General features: G+C 40.2%; 1 protein-coding gene across 3 annotated transcripts in view; it reads left to right on the forward strand.

Moving 5' to 3' along the window:
• CRHR2 (corticotropin releasing hormone receptor 2) overlaps positions 1-14565 on the forward strand; it is a 160208-nt gene that overhangs the window by 37231 nt on the left and 108412 nt on the right. The window contains exons 1-2 of one of the 3 annotated variants that reach the window (XM_037386825.1): positions 11331-11654; positions 11795-11914. In XM_037386825.1, the coding sequence (XP_037242722.1) occupies positions 11537-11654; positions 11795-11914 (238 nt within the window). In that variant the 5' untranslated portion in view covers positions 11331-11536. Of the gene's footprint in view, positions 1-11330; positions 11655-11794; positions 11915-14565 lie in introns of those variants that run through there. The other 2 variants (XM_037386824.1, XM_037386826.1) reach the window with 2 other exon arrangements.

Here is a 14565-nt window from a genome sequence, read left to right on the forward strand (position 1 = left end):
TTGTTTTTTTTTTTTGTTATTGGTTTTGTATTCAGGTAATTATAAACAGGTTTTCTTTTGTAATGTTTTTAAACTCAATCAAATGCTTCTTTTGCAGTAATAGAGAATTAGGAGAGCCCTCCAGTGGCCAAGCAAAAGGAATCAGCATTGCTCTGGCAGTGAGCCAAACAAGTCTAGAAATGAGGGGGGGAAATCTGTGCTGCATATTTCAGAGGTAGTAACTTCCAGTCCTGTTAGGGATGAGTTATGCACTGCTTACATTGGTCTTTAGATCCAGAAGAATTCCATAGCACTTGACAAACTCCCTGTCTATCCCTGAACAAAATTGTATGTATTTAGTATATATTCATTTCTCAGTTCTGTCCAGGAAGGGCTATTTCCATGAAGGGGAAAATACTTTGGGGATAAACTAATAGGTTTTGTAGTTAATAACTTTACGGGAAATGAAAATGAAGAGAACTTGCTCCTCACTGAAGTAATTTTTAGTATTCAGACTGCAATAACTGCAGAAGAATCTATTAAAAAAAAAAGAATTGTTTCTTCATTAAATAGCCCCCAAAGGCAACGTTGTGATGACCAGGTGCTTGTTGCATGCAATATTGCTCTAAATGATGATCCTGATGATTTTATTAGCTGGGGAAGGGAAGAAGTGCTGAAAAAGAATATTTTTTTCCCAGCATCTGCAGAGTTTGACATCTACTTATGATAACTGCCGGTTAGCAACACCATGAATGGCTACTCTGTTTGGAGGTGGGAGATTTTCAAAGGTTAATGAGGAGATTTGGTTTGTCTGTAAGAGAAGCAGCACTTGCTTAGCAATAAGTTATCTTCTGTTTGCAGCTGACTGGAGAGCATATGAATGACAAAGTGTTTAATCAGAATGTTACATGTTTTCACAAAACTCCTTCTTTAATGTTCATTGGGGTTAGATGTGCAGTTTACCAAATACAAAACAGATTAACACATCACAGGAAAGGAACCCAGCTGTGCTGTCAAGCAGATTGGAAGTGCCAGACTTCCCAGGATTAATTTTTACTACACCTGTTATTAAGATATCTATCATAATATCAGCTATTTTATTTTATTTGATGACAGTTACATGCACTCTACATCTATGCTGAAATAAATATTTTAATTTTGGTGTGTAATTCAGTCTTTCTATTGTATTGAATTCTTGAGGACTGATCCTTGGCTTTTATAAAAATCCATTGTAACCAGTGCTGATGGAACCAGTTATAGATTGAGCTCTCCCTATCTAAACACTCGATAAGAACAGAAAAACATTGGTTTTAAGGCTTTAAACTGTTTTCCAAGGTTTATTCTTACTGTCAAAGTTCTCTGCCGTAAAATGGATGCAGTCAGTTTACAGGTGGCTCACAATGTATGTTTCAGAACAAGATTCTGTAAGCTTTATAGAAGACCAATAAAATCCAAGGGAAAACATAATATTTGAACAAATGTGTGCATTTCAACCAAAGCAGCATTTAAGTCCTAGTTCCACAAATTACCTCTATTTATCAAGTCACTCAAACTCCTCAATTTCTGAAGTCAGTGAAAGTTAAGTGTGGGTTTAAAATTAACAAAGTTTAAGCACCAGAACCCATCAATGAAACTGACTTTGAATAAGGATACAGCCTTGACCAAAGAGTGTAAGTCCCAGAGGTGGACAGGCTTAGAAAAAAACCCAACAACACTAATGATAAGCCTAATGCATGTTTTCCAGTATTTTATAGTTTACCACTATAATGTCAGCTTATATGTGATTTTAAGCTGTGTGACCTGAATGAACTTAAAACCTTTTCCTGTTACATAGTGAGTGCAAAAAGTAAGTATGATCACACTGACTACTTCTTTCAGAAACTGCTGTGTGTGAGCATGAGTGTGTGTGTGTGTGTGTGTGTGTACAGTAGAGTTCCCCAACATAATTCATGGTGCACAAGGCTCAATGAAATGGAGGTGTTTCTCTACCTTCAGCAGAATTCTTCCCCATCAATCTACCTCTATGAACAGTAGTTATTATAATATATCTTGCAAAGATTGCTTAATGTAGGCATTTTTGTTTCTGCTTTGAAACTGGGCTGCACTGCATGATTTGTCCTCTTCAGTTTATACCTAACATATACCTACAGCTCCAATATTCACCTCAGATATGTGATGTGTCTGCAGAAGACAGATCTATCTAAAATACAAATGTATCTAACCATGTCTTGGACTGAATTGCATCCTACTAAGCAGAATATCTAAGTTAGGAATTTGAAGAAGGTATTTGTCTCCAAATTAAATGAATCATCTTTCTCTGAAAAATGCCCACTTCCCTGGAGACTGTTAGAAAGCCTGGATATATGGCTTAGTCTAGACACCTAAATTTTAGATGGTTGTAATTAGGTCAGATGAATCTCTTTGCTGCTATGGACCTCTCAAATATCCAGCCTATACCTATGCAAGACCTGATGTACCTGATGGTACAGAATCAGAAATATTGGTCCTGGTAATATAAAGGTCAAAGGGTAGTGAGTCAAGCTAGGGAAGAGATCTGAAGGGAGGTAGATGGATTTGTTATCCTAGGAGGTATCCAAAATTACATAGATAGCAAGGGTTACTGACTCCAAACACAGGCACAAACTAATGCTAGTGAGGTACTGTCCTTCCATCCATTCTGTTCTTCTGGGCTTGCAATCTCAGATGGTAACAGTTCAAAAACGCTTTGCAAATCACAAATCTGGGGATCGTTAGATTATTTTTCCTCAGTTATCATGGCCCTACTAATATTATGATAATCCATTTTCATGCCTAATCATTCCAGTTTCTGTCTAGTGTGACTGGACACTACTTCACTGTCTGTAACAGAGTGATGCTCTTGGGAACTACCATCTCACTTCTTGAAGTTGGCACAACTACTCATGATTTCTTCCATTTAATTTCCAGGCTTTTTCTCTGGTGATTACTGACTGTTCTGGAGTCCTTATAATAATCACCTGGCTAGCAGAGAGGAGCAAATCTATTATACAGTGTTTGTATTGTATTGGCTTCCTTTTGCAAATAATGACATTAAATTTAGGACATGGAATCTCTAAACATAATTCTTTGTTGCTAGGATTGTGATAGTCCTATCATAACAGGACATTTTTATTCTTATCTTTATTCTTGATGTGTTTAATTTAAAATATAATTGTTTGATCTCTCATGAAATAATAGGCCCAAATTAATGAGATTACGGTTGCCAAACACTCTAGGGAGACAAGGTGCTGCAAGCCAGTAGGGGAGAGCTCAGTAAACAATTCTGTCCTTTTTCTAGGCATCTGGAATGGGATTCACTTGACTAAATGCAGACATTTACATGAGTCTAAGTTGTTATATGTTCCTCTTTCAGAGAGCAGAGATCTACTAAGGGTATTGGATGGAGCTGAGGGCAAAATCAATCTCATCCTAACATAGGTGATTACGATGGTGAACTGCATTACAAAAGTTCCTATTTCTTTCCATTGGGTGCAGAGAAAACCTAGGTTGATTAGTACCTCTGGAGATACCCGCAATGGAGATGCTGTAAGAGGTGTGATATGTCCAGAATTTGTTTCCTTTCTGAGAGAATGTTATAAGCATGACAGTTCATCCAAGAGAAAAATATGTCAGGAAAACTTCATTTGCTTTACAAAGCTACTACTTGTGTTACTCTTTCTTTGTGTTTTAGGAGGTTTCCCACATTTAGAAAGATTCAAGTTAGGTAACGCAAGGAATAAAAGCCTATTACATAGATAAAGCCTAAGTAGTAATAGTGGAAGACTCTCCCTAGTGACATGTTGATGGTGGGCTTCTTCCCTTTTGTGAACAGTCCAGTTTTTGATCAGTCTGATATCCAGTACCCTGAGTGGAGATACATACTAGAAGACCAAGCTTATAAGAAATTTTGCTATTGTTGCTTCTTGTTGAGTTTGATAATGGTGAGGCACTTGTGGGGATTTAGAAAGCAGCATGCACTGATATGGTCCTGCTAACTGGAATTCAGGTTAAGTCTTCAAGATTATGTGCCCATACATATCTTCAAGTGAGATCTGATCGGCTCTTATAATCAATGGATGTCTGAGGCTCTGTTTGGTTTCTTAGATACAGGTGTCCTGGAATATCTGGGATGCTTGAGGACAAAATGTCTGTCCTTCAGCTGCTGCTTCAGAAGGGATGGGTCTTCCCTAGGTCCTATTTTTATCTGCCAGCCTCATGTGGCTATCTCATATATGCTAGAGTACCGCAGATGGTGCTGGACATGTGCTTTAGGGCAGTTAAATAAAAATATAGATCCTTCTTGGCTATAATGGTGGCTTAGATACCTCATGAAAAGCAGAGAGTCAAAGCGAACTGAATCTAAGTGCTGGCGACTCTGCAGTATTTACATCTGTTACAAGTCCCAGATTTTACATCTGGGTTGGGCAGAGATGCCCAAAGGAGTACATAAGCCACTAGCTCAGGGTCTCAAAGGCAGACTGCTGATGCCTCTCAAAAAACCAAGCAGCTATGAGTTGAATGGTTTAAAACTATGCTACAGTACTGTAGCTACAAAGCTGTATGATGAGCAATGAAAGCAAGACCCATAACACAAAGAATAATTCTCTTACTGCATCCTTAGAATGCCCTAGTAATTAGCTCATGGCAATTTGGAGCAGGGTGGTTTTGTTGTTGGGGTAAGTAATTTTCTGAAGCATCTGATTTTGGTCATTGTCAGAGATGGGATACTGGGCATCGTGATCCTACATTATATCTATCTTCTCTGCTTTCCGAGCTATATGATGTTTCAAAGTCACTTATTATGCAGAGCATTTGCGTGTTTTCAAAGGGAATGAGGATTGACTTCTCAACATTTTGTTACCCTCTACATTTTCTTTCTGTGCTTCCTCCCAGCTTAAAACCACATGGGATGACTACTCTTCCCAGCATACACTGAAAGCCAGCACAGCAAAGCAGAGTGAGAGGCAGGGAAAGCAAAAGCTTGACTGACATGTTCTGAATTAAGCCACAAGAAATATTGTTGCCTAATGTGTTGTAAGGAGGAGAGCAGGGCAAGACACCTGATTCTATACATCTTATTTGGCAATGGTTCCTTTGTATGTAACAGAAAGAAAGTGGGACTGAGACACATCGTCATGGTCATAATTTGTTCAGTTGTGACCTACCCCCATTTTTTTATTTTATTTGTGCTGTAAACACAGGGCCAGGCAATTGCCAGGCATAAAAAAATATGTATAAAAATTAGGTCCTTTGTGGTGTTCTATGCCTGTAAACCACTGACCCTGAGTTTGACCACGTGTAAAATCAGTTATTATGGAATGAATGTTTCAGTGCTGTCTCTCATATGTTAGATGGTGTTCTGCACATTCATCCAAAACACCTCACTCAAAAAAAATTAACATTGGCAGTTTATGAGTTTGTCAGGGTTCGTTCTTCTCTGTGTTCTTATGATCTCCCTGCAATGTCTCATAATTTGTTTCATGTAACATGATTCACTTGTACAAATTTTATAGCTGTAGAGAATGACAAGTGTATTAATGTGCTGAAAGAAATATATTAATGTGTAGCTACAAGCCATTTATTATTTATGCTGTTAAATCTTTTTACACCCACAGTAAATATTTTCTAACATCAATGAAGCTGCAAAGTTTCATCACCACAGACCTGCATTTTTGAATTTTGTCTTTGCACACTACAGTCATACTTCATTTATAGAGATAAAGGATGTCTCCTGTTTCTAACAAATTATTCAATCAACTGAAACAAAGATCTGTATTTATCTATGCCTGATACTCCTCTCCACATACAACAGTTTGCAGCTCTGCACATTCTGTGTAAATATCAAGTACATGCAGTAAGGACCAGATTTTGATTAGAACTGTAGTACTCAGTTTGAGAAGTGTTTTTATCTAACAGTCTACTCATGTAGCAGAGTGTAATTCATTGTGACAAGCTGTAGTGCGTTATGGCAGAGAAGACAGCCATATATGACATTCCTATGGTAGTTCTAGAGATGTACTGTCTTGTGAAGATCTTTAAGCTCTTGTCAGTCTCTTGCTGCTTGTATTGTCTTGCTCCATATGGTGTGGGGCTGTCCCATTCCCACCCTGAAAACTGCATTTACATTCATAGCCGGCATACCTGGCATGAGAAGAAAAGCCAAATATTTAACCAGGTAATGGTCATGTTGTCACAGTGTCTGAAAGTGCAGTTAGATCCGTTTCGCAGTGCATGTTGTGAAGGAAGGCTTTCAGGTTTATGGTTCAGAAGTCATTCTGGTAAATCAGTATCATTCTTAAAGTGTACGGTCTTGCATTCCTTACCTAGGTGAACAGTCCCGCTAACTTTGTAAACAGGTGCTGAAAGGTCATTGCGATAATTAGGGATTACTGGGAGGCATTTTTCAAACAGGAAAAGGAGATGAGAAATAACTTATTGTACCATTTGAAACCTTCCTGTCTCATATTTAAAGCTAACAAAAATTTAGAGGTAGACAAATGCAGAGGTAGACACTAAATTCCAAACTAAAGCAGCTGGGCTGTATGAGCAATTAGTTGATGACCACATATTACTGCCATCAAGCTTAATTCTGCCTCTTGATTGTCCTCTAGGAATTTAAAGACTTCATTTCTGCAAATAAGAAAGATCTTTCTTTAGCCTGCTTCTCCTTCTCTTTCACCTTTGTCTGCCATTCAAAACCAGGGTAGGAAATCCTTTCTTTGAGATTTACCAGAATCTTAACCTCACTGAGGATGTGATGAACACGACAAAGTGTTCATGGCATTTCACATGAACCTGAATTAACTCCATAAGGGCCAGACAGAAGTGAGATTCAAGCAGATGGCATTGTACTTGGCCTGCAGACCATAGCGCCCTTCTGAATCAGTTATTTGGGTATGTAGCTGTCTTGTTTATCTCACACTGCAAACACAGATCCATGACTGAGTTGACAGATAATATTAGACGATGACTCTGAACGTGCATTTACTTGGGTTAAAAGGGACCTAAAGAGCCAGGACTCAGACCATGACTCCAAGTGATACTTCCATATTGGTGAGGTGAATTTCTGGAAGCCAATGGAACTGAAGTAAGAAGGGTATTGGTGTAACCAGGTGGTTTGATTAATGATGTGCATTTCTTGTCCTAAACATTGTGTTCTATACCAGAAGAGATGAGTGACTGTTGTTCCTGGAAAGCATGAGCTCTTCACATCAATGGATAGGGAGCCTGGGTGATAAGACTGTCACTGTAGTGGGAAAAGAAGGCTAGATGAGATACAGTGGGCTTTTCCTTCTCTGAGGAATGGAAATGAGGAGACAACTGGTGCTTGGTTTTCTTTTTTTCCTTTTACTTCCCCCCACCACCACCCCCAATAACCATCTTGGGTATTGAAATATATAGTGGTCTCTTGTTTTTTTGGAGGTTGAGTGTCTGAGCAGAAGAGGTACTTCTAGCAGACGTGATCAAGGGGCAGTCAGCTGGTTCTGAAGGTACTGCCACCCTACACAAACACGTATGTTGGCTCCCTGAGTCTGCACAGAGCTGAGCTTTGGTGTTGCTGGTTAAACAGCACAATGTCATCCTTGTTAGTCACTGTTAGTGGGGCAAAGTAAAAGCTATCCTCTGGCTAATTCTGCCAACTGTGGGTTGGGTTGGGGATTGAGAAACCAGCTGTGTAACAGTGGTGCAAGATTTCCATTACCAGGGAATACTCTATCTTATTTATGAGCAGGGCTCATCCCTTTACTAGAAGACCTGTAGGTCACTTTCCGATATATCTTCAGTAAAAGAGGTTTACTGAGCTGTGTATGTGTTTTCATGTTTATTTCTGTCTTGTGCACTTCCATAACTTTGCATATTCAGATGTTCTTATACAGATTGGTTGTGCATATGTCTTGCATATGTCCCCACACAAATCAGTGAATACCAACACATAGGAACAAGCCTACTTTTAAGTTGACAAAGTTTTTTCTGCCTGCCAAATGCAATTGCTAGCTTTCTTGGGTTGCTCAGTGATTTTTAAGGCAAACCTCTGCTACTGATAGGCTTGCAAGATCTGGTAGCCATTTGTATCAAATGCATCATGGAGGGGTACTGCATCAGCAGCTACAATATTTCTGTCAATCTTTCATTTACTTGCATTTGCTTCTTTTATAAAGAGCAACGTTGTCACATCAAATGAATCAAAGTGACATGGTCAGGATGTGACTGGATCCAGCCAGAATCAAACTTTCACTAAGTAGTTAATTGTACCAGAGAGACTTGCAAAAGTAGTTTTTCGTCAAGAATCTACAGGAGAATTGGGAAGGGATTATTAAAGAATGGTGCTACTTTGTGGACTGAAGAACAACAAATCATTCTTTTCTTCATTCAGATTTATTCCTAGCCAAATTTGTTCGTCACCTCTGATTTTTTGGAGTGGTTTGGTTTTTTTCCCGGTTGTTAAATATATGGGATATAATAGCATTTTCTGTGCGGTATGTACTGCTTCTGGTTTCCTGAAGTTAGCTGAACTAAAAAGATGGAGGGATGTATCAGTTTAAATTGAAGATGTTCTAGCTTTTCTCACGTAAATGAAAAAATCATTCTTTTAATCCTGAAAAAATATTTAGTTTAATTCTGGGCTGTTGTTTTGGGTGTTAACCACAATAAAGAAGAGTTTTGAAATGAAATCCAGCTTAGTGCTTGACTCTGTAATATTTGAACCATTTGAAAAATCTTCAAGTGTTTATGCTGGACAATACAGGGCAGCATTTAGGAATGTGAAACGTTTACTGAATTTGAAAGTAATTAATTTTTTGAAACTGTTTTTGTTTTGTTTTGTTTTTTACCTTATTAAGTGATTCATACCTCTGAAAATTCAGGAAACTCTAGTGCCCAAAGCCTCCAGCAAAGTTTTTGATTCCAGTTTGGTAGGTGTTGCAGAAATAGTGTGAGAAAACACAAGGCAGACAGTAGGTGAGAAATAAAGACTTTTGGCCAGGCTGTATGATTTTTACCCTTCAGAGAGGCAGCAGAAACAGAAAAAAAAATATCTTCTAGGCATCCTGGACAAGTGCCCTAGTCACCGATCAGTTCTTCCTCGATTGAAATGGCCACGGGGCTCAGTGATGCTGTTCTGCACTTACAAATGCTGTCTTCTGAGAAGATCTCATAGACAGCACTGAAAGGCTGTACTTGAAGAACAAAAATAAGTTTTCTGAACTCAACTGCACTGTCAGGAAAAGGTGAAGAAACTTAAACTGTAGAGCTGAAGATACTTTGAGGGTTAGATGTCTGTGAATTGCTTAGAGATTTAGAGGACCCTGTATCCCCCTCACTTGAAAGTTCAAGTAATTAGGTTTTCTCCTCAAAGCCTTGTTTAAAGACAACCAGCGTGATAGTGTGGTCATGTTGTGTGAATAATGCTAAAGAAGTTTTCTCTTCTGTATTTTGGCATTAGAGATGCATGAGAAAAAGAGATATGGTGGTGTTTACAATGGTCAATTTGTTGAAATGCAGATTTCTCAAGAAGGGTTGCAATTTTGGGAACATTCACTTGGAAAGGAGATCACGGTTCCAGAGAGAGAAACAGAGTTTCTTGCCTCAGAATATCATGCTGCTGTTAGGACACTTGTTATTTTTGTGGAGTGGTACATATTTAAAACAAAAACATTCATCCCAAAACCACAACGGCACTCCTCCCCTCTCTCCCTTGCAATCTGAAATGTTAAAAAATCTCCAGATTCCCAGATGGCAAAAGAGCATCTAGTTCTTTCATCAGTACATGTTGTTAATTTATTTGCTGTTTTAACCAGTGATTTTTTTTTTCTTTTTCCTTTCTTTGGATAACACAATTATTTTGGTCCTTGGAGAGTAAAGAATAAAGCCCTTCATTCTTAAATATGAGTAAAGGGAAAATCCAGGTCATTGCAGGATGGGAGATAGATGCCATAGGAAGTCCTATACCACTGCTTTGAACTCGGTGTAAGCATCGTGTCCAATCTAAACCTGTGAACAGAGACTGTAAATAGCAGTTCATTTCTGGATCCCTTTCTTTCTGTCAAAACTTCTTTACTGTCCTTACCTTCTGTTTCTGCATTCATCTCTACTACTAGCATATACACTTATCTTGCTTTTCTCCCTGACAAGTCAATTTTCTATTTGCTTCCTATGATCTTTCTGAGTCCTTGATCCTAGGTGACCCTCCTTAACAAGTTTTTGACACTTTTTTGTGAAGAATTCCTTATATCCTGATGTAGCAAGTCAGAAGGGCTGCTCTCCAGCATGTCGCAGAGTGCAGAACTTCACCCAGTTCCCATTGTAATGAGCTTTGATTTCCCAGAAGTTGACCAACCATCTGGGCAGCTCCCTCCAAACTTCTTCTCATCTTTCCCCTTCCCCAGAGCCTTCTTATCCTGTTCCATAATGACCTCAGCTTGTCAAGCCCTTTACTCTTCCCTCTCTCCCCACATCCTGGTCTCCTTGCTTAGAGCCTCTTCCTCTTGCTTCCTGGATCAGTGTGGGTGCTTATCCTTTCTGAAATGCTTGCTCCCTCCTACCATTGGAAGATGAGAGAGTGGCTTTTCTTTTATTCCTTGTCCCCTGAATGGTCCATCCTTGGCTCAAAAGCTCTCCTCTGCTCTCTGTGCCTTGCTCTACTCTACTGTCCACCCCATCCCATCCGCATGAGTGGCTGAAAGATGTGTTGCCTCTGTGCCTTGCTTCTCCCAGGCTAGGCTCCCAACCCTTCTCTCACTCTCCCCACTTTGCCTTTCCTGGGGATCATGACTCCATATTCCTTTGTTCTGATGCCTCCCTTCTATCAGACCACCTCCCTCATCCCAGCTTTTATTATTTCTCTTCTTTGTCAAGGCATGCCTAGGATCCAGTACTGCAGCTACTGAACTGGGTCCCTTCTTTTCTCTCCCTGTCCAAGCATCTGTGCTCATCCTCACTTCCACCCAGTAAAGGCAGGAATGGCTTTGCTTCACAAAAAGCTGGAGGAGTTACATTCATCTGGCGGCTTTTCTTTTTCTCCCTGGCTCTAATTTGCAGTGACTATTTTCGCAAAAGTGCTCATCCCCGAAGCCAACAATAAACCCGTCTCGGTGTGTGTCGGTGAGCGTGTGCGCGTGTGAGAGAGAGAGAGAGAGGGAGAGAGTGAGAAGAGGGATGGAGAGAGAGCAGCGCACCAGCCTGGCAGCGTGAGGCGGCACGGAGCGCCGCTAGCCCGGGGGAGCTGGCTGGGAGACGCGAGCCCCTTCCCCCGCGCTCAGCGCGATCCCATTGGTCCCTCAGCGGCTGTCTTACAGCGGAGAGGAGCTCGCAGGATTGAACCGCGCAGCCAGACGCAGACTCTCAGCCAAGTTGTCAGCAGGCTGGGCGGAGGAGAGGCTCACACACACACACACACACACACACACGAGATTGCAGGGTGTCCGCAGCTTGATGTGCGTTGGTTTCCAGAAGGGAAGAAAGGAGAGGGGACAAAAAAACCACCCCAAAACCAGAAAAGGGGGAAGGAGCCTCATCCAGTCCAGCAGTCCCGGGGGGAATAATGGATGTGACCATATCTCAGTTCATCTTAGAAGAATTTGATGTCAACTGCAGCCTCCTGGATCGTTTACAAGAGGCTTTTTTAGAGAGTTCCTCTATCCCTTTCCTGGGCTTTGATGGTAGGAGACATTACTTAGCACAAGGCTGGCAAAAGCTTTATAAGTGCTAAGATTCCGTTTACTTTGTGATGCAGTGTGTCACTTTTGTGCTTTCTCAGCTGCTTCTTTTTCCCTTTCTGTCTCCTTTTTTAATGCAAAAGGTCCGTACTGCAATGCCACCACTGATCAGATCGGGACCTGCTGGCCCAGAACCTCTGCAGGGGAACTAGTAGAGAGACCCTGCCCGGAGTTCTTCAATGGGATCAAATACAACACCACAAGTAAGTACAAACTCCTTTCCCTCTCCCACGGATCTGGTGTTGAGAAGGCGCCTGGGGAGACCCAGAATATATTTTCCATTTAAAAAAAAGTAAAAAAGTGTTTCCCTGGGAATCAACATTTCCTCCACATTCCAGCCTGTATTCAAAATTCCTGTCTGGAATGATGCAGATTTCTCAAAAGCACAGACTTTTGGACACCGATTCCTCTTTACTTAAGTGTATTAGGTATATCTGGGCAAAAATTTCCTCTGCCATCTAAGGCTGGTATACCATGCTTTGTGTGTTTGTTCATGTGTAGATATGTATAGCAGTGCTTCAGCCAGGAGAATTAAAGAACCTTTGGCTTGTGAAGTATTTAGTCTTAATGCCCAAGAACTGTATTTTGAAAGGACACTCCCTTTCAGAAGCTGTCTGTGTGAACCGGGGGACAAACTGGGTTGGAAGTTGTATCTAGCAAACAGAAGGCTGTGGTCTGGAATCTGTTTAGTAACTTCAGCGGCTGGCTTATGAGGCTGGAGTGGCTGCATCATTACTGCAAGGGAAACAGTAGAGGATATTATGAGGCAAATAATATTCAAAACGAGGGAGCATGGGGGCTCCTTAGAAATCTCTTGAAACTGATGCTTTAGTCTTAGAAGTAAACAATCATGATGACTCACTAAAAATTTATTACTCAGGCTGTCGGACCGAGGCACTCATTTCCTTTTCCTTATCTGTTAATATTGTTCGGACCTTTCGTTAAGAAGTTTTAACGTATTAGTTCCAAATATGTGTACCCACTTGTTTGTCACTCATTTTTTTCAGACTGCTCAGTGTGCTTTTGACCATGGTGACATTTAATTCCGCGTTTCACTCTGAATTGTCGCTCAGGTGTTAGTAATCTAATTTTCAGGTAGTGCTAATTTTGTGGGACTAGCATTCTCAGTAAGTCCTGTAAAAGAATGACCCTGTCATCTTAGGCCTTATTTTTTAACTTGTTGAAAGTGAGTTTATTCTTTCCCCAGCTCTAGGTGTCAAGGGTCAGATAACTAGACAAAAGTTCTGTGGGTTTGCTATGCAAAACAAAGCCCTCTTCCAGATTTGTTCTTAGGGACCAGCTTCTGTCATCCTTGACTTTGAGCAGAGTAAGGAGGTTACCTCAGACAACTGCAAGATCATCCTCAAACCCTATATTCTCTGACCTGTGCTCTCTGCAATGAAATAGGCAGGAACATGCAGAGGGCTGGGTTGTGCTGTCTTTGATTATTGCAGGTAGTCCACTACCTTTACAGTCTCATTTGAGGTTAGAAGAAAATTTCTGGGAATTAAGGACAGCTCAGACAAGAGCAAGTGTATCAGAATGGACCCTTAAGGAACAGCCATGGAAAAGATACCTTAAAGCAGTATGGCTTCTTTTTCCCCTGTTTCCTTTTTTCGGTGAGGGATGTCAGTATTTCCATTGCCTCATTTTTGTTTCTCTAAAAGGATAGAGGGAAGGAAAAAAATAAAAAGAAAGAAAGAAATGCATTATGAATGATTCCATATTTATATCGTAAACACATTTGAGAGAATTTAAATGTGTTTCCTGTATATAGAAGAAATAAAACCTTGAATGCCCCATTTTATTTTTATAAACTCTGTTTGTGCTTTCAGTAGTTCATCAATGACCTGATTTAAAGTTCTTCCCTGCTTCTCTCCTTCTCAATGGTGGCTACTGCTTGTATTACAGTGCTAATACATTTTCTTAACATTCATTGCTCTTAAAACAATGGCATGCTAACTAAAGACTGATGAAAATAGATTACTGGAATGCTGAAGCATTATTTTGTCATAGTCTAGGGAAATGAACATTTTTCTCCTTTCAACGTAAAGTGTGAGTAGACACATTAAGAAAACATATGTCTGCAGGACTGATTGGTAGTGCATACTGGTACCCAGATGTGGTAGCATATGTAGCTTGCAATAGAGAACCAAAGTACACTGAAGCCACTGTAGGTGGCTTTCAGTTGATCTTATATGCCTCCATGTGTGTAGCTCTTCCAAGTTGTGGTGCAGAAAAGGACTGGAAAGAATATACCAAGATTTGAGTCAACTTGTAAAATCAGTAGCTTCTTGGGAGATAGTAGTTGGTGATCAAGGCTTGGGAAAATGGTAGGACAGCAGGGTAAGATGTAAATACCGAGGTGCGATCTCTTTTGTGATTTGAAAGATGTGGAAATTAGTACACACAGAACATGTTCAAAGTTGGGGAAGGCCAAATACTGCTGCGGTCTGACTACTTTTCCTTGCATTTCACCAAGTTCATTTGTGGGCTGACAGGAGGACCATTTGTAATAAGACTCAATGTGCTTAAAAACCTAGGCTGTGTACCTCATGCAGATAATAAAATAAGTACAGACAACTGATAAAAAATGGGAAATAGATCTTGCAAATTTCAGAAGTGAATAATACAGCTGCAAAGTGAAGTTTTGATCAGGAGATGACTTAGATCAACGTAAGATTTCTGCCTAGGACATGTCGTGTAGTTTTGTCCTGTTTTGTTGTGCATTTTGATGAGGCAAAGTGAGAAATGATGGCGTGTAACATTGTACTGAATTGGTTTAGAGAGTGAAAACAGACAAGTTTAGAAAAAGTACTGTGCAATGTCCTTCTCCCATAAGGGCTTATCCAGT

Source organism: Falco rusticolus, chromosome 4 (genome assembly GCF_015220075.1).
Source record: "Falco rusticolus isolate bFalRus1 chromosome 4, bFalRus1.pri, whole genome shotgun sequence".
NCBI lineage: Eukaryota > Metazoa > Chordata > Aves > Falconiformes > Falconidae > Falco > Falco rusticolus.